We start from the raw sequence: 8,515 nt of genomic DNA, 5'->3' as shown, positions 1-8,515 counted from the left end.
CCGGGAAGGCCGCACACACCTGGGCAGGCCGCACACACCTGGGCAGGCCGCACACACCCAGGATGGCCGCACACACCCGGGAAGGCCGCACACACCTGGGCAGGCCGCACACACCTGGGCAGGCCGCACACACCCGGGAAGGCCGCACACACCCGGGAAGGCCGCACACACCTGGGCAGGCCGCACACACCTGGGCAGGCCGCACACACCCGGGATGGCCGCACACACCCGGGCAGGCCGCACACACCTGGGCAGGCCGCACACACCCGGGAAGGCCGCACACACCCGGGCAGGCCGCACACACCTGGGCAGGCCGCACACACCTGGGCAGGTCGCACACACCTGGGCAGGCCGCACACACCTGGGCAGGTCGCACAGAGCCCAGGGGCAGGCTGCACACAGCCGAGAAGGCCACACCCAAGGAGACGCCCCCTGCACAGCCGCAGGGCCCATCTCTGCTGGGGGTGGGTCCCCTGGTGGCTGGGGTGGGGTGGGGAGGAGCAGGGGTGGGGGTAAGGGTGGCTGACACCCGCCAGAGGGGACAGCAAGGAGGGGAAGGAGAAAGGGCCTCGGGGTCGGGCCTGAGCCCTCTGCAGCCTGAGGGGGAAGCAGGTGGAGAGCTGCTGGGGGAAGGTCCTCGCCTCTACTGTCCCCACCGGGGCACCCCAGGCTGCAGCAGGGGGACCTGTGCCTGGGGTCAGGCCCTCGCTCCACTGGCCAGGGGGTGACCTTGGCCTGGCCGCGAGCCTCCGCAGGGACACGGGGACGCCCAGTCTCCTCAACGGGCTGTGGTGCGGCTCAAATGAGATAATGGGGTGAGGAAAGCACCTCATAAACCCAAAAGGGCGGGACAAAGGTCAGAGTGGAACGCTGGGCCCCGTGCCACCTCCCAGCCCTTGGGCGGAGGATGAGGGGCTCGGCCCGGGCCCGGCCCCCTCCCCGGGGAACCCTCGGGTGAGCACCCACGGCCAGCGGCTCCGCGTCAGCGCGGGGGACACGGAGCATGGGGGCAGCGCGCTCCGGGCTCCTGAGGTGCAGCCCACACCTGGCGAGGCGCCGTCGGGCGGCAGGGGTCCCCTCGCTGTCGGCCCGAGGACCCCAAGACAACAGGGTTGGAGAACCCAGCGCAGCACATGGAGCATCTTCATTCCCAGGAAGTGAGGTCATTCTTGGGCCGAGATGCCGCCGAAGGCTCCAGACCGGGTGGCCTGACCCGCGGGGAGCCCAGGGTCTCCCCGGCACCTGCGCCCTCTCCCTCGCCCACTAACCTGCTTGTGCCGCAGAAGCAACCCCGGCTCCAAGGGCGTTTCTTCTCCCAGGAAGATCCGGGTCCTTCCACGCCAGCTGCCCCACTGGCCCCGTTACCTACTCGTCCGGGGCTCCGCAGAGCGAGGCCAGCTGCGCTGCCGGGCCGCGCCCCCCTCACCCCCGCCCTGCGGCCAGTGCTCCGGCGTCCCCAAGGCCCCCGAGCGTCTCCAGCTCGCAGACTGCCTGGTCACGGGGCCCGCGGCGCGTGGAGCCTCCCACGTGGGGCACTTCCCACCTCCTGTTGGGGAAGCCCCGTCCTGCACCCCCTGCGGTGTCACCGTGGAGACAGAGCAACCCGGTGGGGGCAGTGGGACGAGGCCAGGGGAGCCCTAACCTGGGGCGCCGCAGGGAGAAGCGGCTGTGGCCTCAGGGAACCGCCCCGGCTGGCTCCCCGGCCCTATGGACCTCACTTTGTGCATCTGTAATCGGGGCGGCGGCCGTGTCCTGGCTCCGCGGGGCCCGGTGGGCTGCAGGGCACCAGGCTGGCGAGCGGCCGCTCCCCTCCCCGTCCTTCCTTGGCCTCGGCGGGCGCGTCTCCGTCCGCTGCCTCGGTGTGCGGCCCGCGGTGCTGGGGGCCCAGGCATCTGCGCCACGGGGCTCGACACCCAATTCTGGGCTTCCGGAGCGTCGCCCAGGAAGCAGGCCCCGGGGCTGGTGGCCGAGGCGACCGGGCGAAGGCGTGACGGCAGCAGGGCCTGTGCAGGGCTCCCTTGCGCGGAGCCTGGGAAGCTGGCTCGGTGTCACCTGTCTCCTTCACTGGCCTCCTGGCCCCGGGGCAGCTTGTCTGCAAACCGGGCCTCCTGCCCTAGGACACCTGTCCCTACCCCTGCACCTCTAGCCCAAGACCTCCCGCCCTGGCCCCTCCTCCAACCCCATCACCTCGTCCAATCCAGAGGCCCGAATTTCAGCGCGGGGGTGAGCTAAGACAGAGGTTAGAAAAGCCCAGAAGACACTTTATTGGAGGTCTCTGCCTCCATCCACAGGAGGAGGGGCCAGGAGCCCCATCCTGAGGGTCCCAGCATCTCCCCGCCCCTCGCTGGCCCGGCCCAGGGCCCAGAAGAGTCAGTCTGACCACTAACACGTGGTGGGAGAGGAGCGGGGACGGGAACGTCTTAGAAAAAATAATCTCTATGTACATCTGACGTATTTATAGCACATAAATTAGGGAGTGCTCTGACCCCTGCCTGCGGAGTCCAAGCACTGGGGTGGGAGCCAGTCCAGAGGGCAGGTGCCGGAGGCCCCTCCGTCCCCGTCTCGCAGGCCCCTGGGGCTTCCCCTGGCCCCGTGGCTCAGTCCAGGCGTCTGTAGGAGGAACGTCGTGTCTGCGGCTGCTGTCTGGGTCGGTCTGAGGACACGTCAGGTCAAAGGAGCTGCCCCGGCAGCTGCGGTCAGCAGACGAGCCGCCTCCAACCCCAGGGCTCGCAGCTCCAAGAGGAGGGCAGACAGGAGAGGCCACAGCCCCGGATCCCAGGATGACGGCGGAACGAGGTGCCGGACGTCGGCATCTCTCCACAGCGCGGCCGAAGCCCGCCCAGGTGGGGCGCGGCGGTGGGGCGCGGCGGTGGGGCGCGGCGGTGCTCCCGGGAGGGCCCGCGGGCTCAAGTCCGTGCGTTTGGTCCTGGGTCCACTGCAGGCCCTCAGTTCCGACTCCCGGCAGCCTCTTCCTCCTTCCAGCCGCTGGAGTTTTTGCCGAACTTGTAGACCAGCCGCCGGCCGTCCACCCGCTCCAGGATCCCCCGTTTGTAGTAGTACCTGCGAGCGGAGAACGGCGCTCAGAGGCGCCCGGGTGGGGAGCCGCCGGGCGCTCAGGCCCTCCGCCGGCCGCGTCCTCCGTGCGTGACCCGCCCCACCGCTGCCAGCCTGAGCCTGACCCACCTCCTGGAGCTCCCCCCGCCTTCCCCCTGCAGGGAGGGGCTGCCTGTGCCCCCCTCGCGCACTCCGAGCCTCGAGGACCCGCCTCTACCCCGGCTCCTCTGTACTTGGGGCTCTCTCCTGGGGCTCATCATGAAACCACATGGTCTTAGGGTTGGAAGGGACCTTAGTGATAATTCAGGGGGAAACAGGCCCAGACAAGCAATTTCCTTGATTCAAGGGGGGGAGCCCGGGCTTGGTGTAGGCCACGTGGCTCACGTTCTTTCCACCGGCAAGAGCTTTTCTCAGGACGAGCCTCGCAGGTAATGCAAAGAGGTGCTGCCAGGGGAGGTTTCCTGTGCTTGCTGTGCAGCCTCCTGCCTGCTCCGGGCCCCCCGGGGGCAGGCCCTACTGTTACCCTCGCTCTCCAGGACGCAGGCCTGGGGGGGCAGGGACGGCTGGGGGAGCAGTGCCCGCGGGGCCCCCCGGCTTCGCCGCGTCACCAAGGCCGGGCACCCGCTCACCTCATGGCTCGGCTCAGCTTCTCGTACGTCATGCTACTGTTTTTCTTCTTCTGGCCCCACAGCTGGGCCACGGCCTCTGATCGCAGGAACTTGAAAACACCTTCTTGCCGGTTCTCCCACTTCATGAGGCCTTCGTTGAGCTCTGGGTGGATGAGGATGTCCCGGATGAACTCCCACAGGTGGGTGCCTCTGGGGGCTGCAAGGCCAGACGCGTCAGCCGGCGGCCCAGGTGGTCCCTCGCCCCCGGGGCCATCCCAGCGCCCTGCCCACGGGCGGCCAGGTCGCCCCCCACCCACCATCGCAAGCAGCACAGATGTTTCACTCGCTGCCTGGCGGGGACCCGATGGGGACTGAGGCACGCTACTGCCTGAAGGAGCCCGCGGTTGGGGGGCGCCACCGTTAAAAAGCAAACGCCCCGACGGGCGGTGAGAGCTTGGCGAGTATGGGGCGAGAGCTGGCCCCCGCCTGGGGGACAAGAGGGCAGCTTCCTGGGAAAAATAGCCAGGGAGCCGGGCCTAGCGTGGGGGGAGGGAGACTCAGGGAGAAGGAGCTCGGGGCCTCACCCCGCAGCTCCCAGCGGCCGGCTGGCTCCCACCAGGCCCCGAGGCCGGGCCTAGAGGCCGTCCCAGCAGGCGGGACGGAGCCAGTGTGCAGAGAACTGGAGTGGGGGGTGGGCTGGGAACCTGGGCTCTCGTGCCTCAGTTTCCCCTCCCCTCCAGCACCCCCAGCCTAGGCTCTGCGACAAGCTGGCGACCCGTACACACAGCCTTGCCCTGTGTGGGCTGTGACGGCGGGAGGGAGGGGCAGTGTGTCCAGCCGGGGAGCACGGGACAGCAGGGCACCCGCCGCCCAGGCCCCCGCGCAAAGGGGCCAGGAGCTCACCGTGCTTGCTCTTCTTGCCCTCCAGACACTCCCGAGACTCCTTGCTCAGCTTGCGGGGCCGGCCCCGTTTCCGCTTCCCGTGCTTAGGGTCTCCCTTCTTGTAGTCAGGAAAGCCGTCTGCGAGGGGGGCCGGGGTCAGATGGGGTCAGGCGGGGAGGCCTGGGGGGCCGGGGCAGCTGCGAGCAGGGGGGCAGCCCTGCAGGCAGCAGGCATGAGGGGACGGACCCGCCCCATGGGACACTCCCTGCACTCACCCCTAGAGAAGAGCTTGCTGTCAGTGGGATCCAGGTCCACGTCACTTCCACCGGAGTCTGAGGAGTGGGGGCTCTGGGAGGTGGCAGTCCCTAGGGAGGCGGGGCAGGGGTGAGCTCCTGGGGTCTCAGGCCCACCCCCACCAGCTCTGTCCCTCCCGGGAAGCGCAGGGAACCGGGGCTGCGGGCTGGGGGGAAAGGGCCCCTGTGGCCAGGCCAGGACGCACCTGCGGTGGAGACGTCGGAGCTGCCCGGGGAGAGGGCGCCGGGGCCGTAGCTGCCAGGGAAGTAGGGGCCGGCCTGCCGGCTCTCCTCCAGCATCTCCTGGCTGAAGGGGCTGCCCTGGTCTGGGAAGAGGAGGCGAGGGCTCAGACGGGGCCGGGCCCGAGCACCCTGGAGCTGGGCACACTGGGCGGGGGCGAGGGCTCTCACCGAAGGGGCCCAGGCTCTCCTGGAAGGCCAAGCTGTCCTTCTCCAGCAGCTCGATGATCCAGCTGAGCTCGTCGGGGAAGCTGGCGGCTGGCGGGAGGAGGGCGGGTCAGAGCCCCGCTGGCGCCCCCGTCCCCCCCCCACCCCCGGGCCCCCGGCGGCCGCACTTACTGAGGTCCCACAGCTGGGAGTACAGCTGGTCCCCCAGGGGCCCAAAGACCAGGCGCAGCTCCTCGGGGGCGCAGTTGCACAGCGTGGCCCCGTCCATGTCGCACCGCGAGAAGTCGATGGCGCTGGCGTCGTACTTGTTCTTCTCCACTTGGTAGCTGATCCAGTCCAGGACCTGGGCCTTGGACCACAGCTGGGGCTGCTTCCCCGACCAGCTGGCCTTCTCTGCAAGGCGCGGCGCGACGTCAGGTGGCCTGAGCCACCCGGACCCTCACAGCCCATTTCTGGTGCCGGTTCGGGCTCTTGCGGGCACTGCCCCCCGCCCCCCGCCCCCCCAGTTCCCAGGAGGGGCGGCGGGAGCGCCACTCCCCACAGCTTCGCCCAGCACCTCGTAGCGGCCGCTGCCCCTCCACCCCCACATCTCAGCCTCTTGCCAGCGCCCTCGCCCCTAACGCTGGAAGAGGAGGACCCTCTACCCTGCCGGCCGTGGATCTAACAGGCTCTTAGCCGGTGACGCTCCCTCCCTTCCACGCCCCATCCCACCTGCTGAGACCCACCTGAGCCCTCCGGGGGCATCTGGGGGTTGCTCAGGGTCAGCACCAGGTCATCGGCTCCAAAGGCGGCGGCAGGGGGCGCAGACGCCAGGGCGGGGTCCTCGGAGCTGTACATAGCACTGAAGTAGTTGCTAAAGACGTTGCTGATCTCACAGGTTGCAGCCATGAGGCCACCTGGGGCAGAGGCGGAGGCCAGGTGAGGGCCAGGGTCCTGCCCTTTGCCCTCCGGCTCTTCTGCTGCGGCCCAGCCCGGGGCAGGACCAGCCCCAAGGGAGGTGACGGGCAGTGTGTCTCCGAGGGGACGCCCCCTCTTCGTGCAGGGCTCCCAGGTCTCAGGCCGCTGTGGGCGCCAGGCCTCCTGCTGCCCCCCCACACCCTCCAGTAGGACGGGGAGCGGGGCCACCCTGTCCCTCCCAGAGACAGTGCCCCCCGAGGCCTCCAGGCCGCTCAGGCTTAGGCCCCACGGGCGGCTCTAGACCCCCGTCGGGTTTCCCAGGGCCGGGCCGCGGAGGACGGTGGGCGTCCTACCTGGAGGCCGAGTGTGGGTGTGGCGGGCGGCAGCAGGGACAGCAGGGACAGCAGGGACAGCGGGCAGGTGGGGAATCCAGGAGGGAAGAGCCGCGCCGGCGCTGGCCAGGAGCTCGGCGGTGTCTGGCCCGCGCGCCCCCTCCCGCCCTAAATAGAGGCGCAGGGCTCCTCCCCAGCCCGGCCCTTATAGCGCCTGGCGGTAACCTGAGCCGGTGGCTCATTGGATGGAGGGGATTTCCTGGCCTTTAGACTGGGCTTCTGGCCCCAGGTGATTTGCATATTTTGTGCCACTTGGCCCGGATCCTGGCAGGCGGTGCTGGGAAATCAGGCCCGGCTGGTTTAATGATTGTCAGAGTCTGTCATCCCGCACCCTCTGGGGTTGGGCACAGGGCACGGGCCTGGGCGGGTGGCAGGAGCGCCGCTGGGGTGGCGCAGGAGACCCCGGGGGGCCAGGCCGCGAGGGGCTGCGAGGACTGCTGGTCCCCAAACGCGCAGAGACCCGAGGACCGGGGCGGCGGGGACAGCAGGCGGTGGGGTTCAGGGAATTGACGCACAGCGCCCGGGTTCCCGAGGCTCCCCAGGCCGGGCCCTTTCCTGAGCTCACACTGGGCGGGGGCCCGGCCTGCCAGCCTGGGGGCCGCGTGTGCCTGAGCCCCGGAGCCTGCGCCCTGGTGGCGTGTCGGAGCCCACGCGAGCATCAGCACTGCTGCAGCCGCCCGTGCGAGGGCCGGGCCCGGGGCTGCGCCGGAGCCGCGCGGCCGTGTTTAGCCCCCGTCGGGTCTCCCGTCCGGCCTCCGCGCCCTCGCCCTCGGAGGCCCTCGCCCTCCCTCGCCGCCGGGCACCTGTCTGCTACCCTCTAGTGGCCAGAAGCTGGCTCCCTGGAGGAAAGGGGACTCCTTCCCACACCGGGTACGACACCGGGTAGTCCTGGCCGCGGGGGGGCCTCCCCGGGGTCCGGGGTCCCGTCTAAGCGCGCAGACCCCGCCGGAGACCCTGACACGGCAGCGCGGACGGGGAGGAGGCGGCCGCCCGGCTACGCGGTTCCGGGGCCTCCCCACGGGTAAAAACACGGTTGTTCACGCTCAATAGCCCCTAAGGTCTCCTCCAGGCTAGTTCTCGGCATCTGGGATGTGGGAGCTGGGTACCCCTCCCACGCCCCCCGTTAGCGCCGGGGCGGCCAAGCTTAGGCTCGGTGGCCAGGTAGCCGCTCACACACGGAGGCTCCCCTCCAGAGCTGACCCCTCCCTTGTCCCTAGCGCCAGGTGACTAACAAGGCCGCCTCCTGGGACCCTCTCCTCTTTGTCCCTGCAACTGCTGGGCCCCCAGGTCGGGCTTGGGCTCCAGGGCCCCCTCCCCTTGGCCACGGGTGGCGGGAGAGCCCGGGGGCTGGCGGTAGGATTTTCCCCAGCCCTTCAGGGGGCCTCCCCCAGGAGCCCGAGGCGGGCACACCCTCCACCCAGTCACTCACCCTGGAATGTGGGCGAACCGGCTTCTAGCCCCAGGACGGCTCACATGCTCCCCTGCCCTGGGGGACACCTGGCCAAGGCTCCCGAGGGTGGGATGAGAAGGATGTTTGCCTTCACGGGGCTTCACATTGGGGACGGGCCGAGATAAGGAAGCCCTATAGGCCGGCCCTTATCTCCCGGTGTTGATGCCCCCGCAGCCGGCAGCGCGGTGGTGTTATGGGTAAGTGGGAAGGACTCCAGCTCGAGGTCAGGGCCTGGGAGGTGTTGTGGGGAGGAGCTGCAGTAGGACGGGGGCGCAGCCCCCCACGCTCTCCCCGGGAGGCCTGGTCCTGGGGGTATGGGGTGGCAAGAGCCCGGCCCCCACCCTCTACGAGGGCAGCCGCGTCCCACAGGACTAGGGGGGCCGAAGGCGGAGAGCAGGGCCGGCAACGCAAGGCGGGGTCCCCGTGCTGGGCACCGCGAGGACTCACCACGCTAGTGGGGCCCAGGAGCGGCGGTCACGGCGCCCCCGACACCACGCTGGGCAGTCGGGGAGGCCTGCGGGCGGCACGTGG

General features: G+C 70.1%; 1 protein-coding gene across 1 annotated transcript; it reads right to left on the bottom strand.

Moving 5' to 3' along the window:
* Positions 1 to 2,243: 2,243 nt before the first annotated feature.
* On the bottom strand, positions 2,244 to 6,656 carry ELF3 (E74 like ETS transcription factor 3). Its single transcript, XM_041760183.1, has 9 exons — positions 6,496 to 6,656; positions 5,971 to 6,141; positions 5,417 to 5,638; positions 5,249 to 5,335; positions 5,044 to 5,163; positions 4,820 to 4,909; positions 4,566 to 4,682; positions 3,684 to 3,879; positions 2,244 to 3,060 (listed from the first exon to the last, which is right to left on the bottom strand). The coding sequence occupies exons 2-9, from the start codon at positions 6,131 to 6,133 to the stop codon at positions 2,946 to 2,948; spliced, it is 1,110 nt and encodes a 369-aa protein (XP_041616117.1). The 5' UTR covers positions 6,134 to 6,141; positions 6,496 to 6,656; the 3' UTR covers positions 2,244 to 2,945.
* Between the last annotated feature and the right edge of the window lie 1,859 nt (positions 6,657 to 8,515).

This window comes from Vulpes lagopus, chromosome 1, assembly GCF_018345385.1.
Source record: "Vulpes lagopus strain Blue_001 chromosome 1, ASM1834538v1, whole genome shotgun sequence".
In the NCBI taxonomy this organism is placed as follows: domain Eukaryota; kingdom Metazoa; phylum Chordata; class Mammalia; order Carnivora; family Canidae; genus Vulpes; species Vulpes lagopus.
This window is presented reverse-complemented; position numbering and strand designations above follow the sequence as displayed.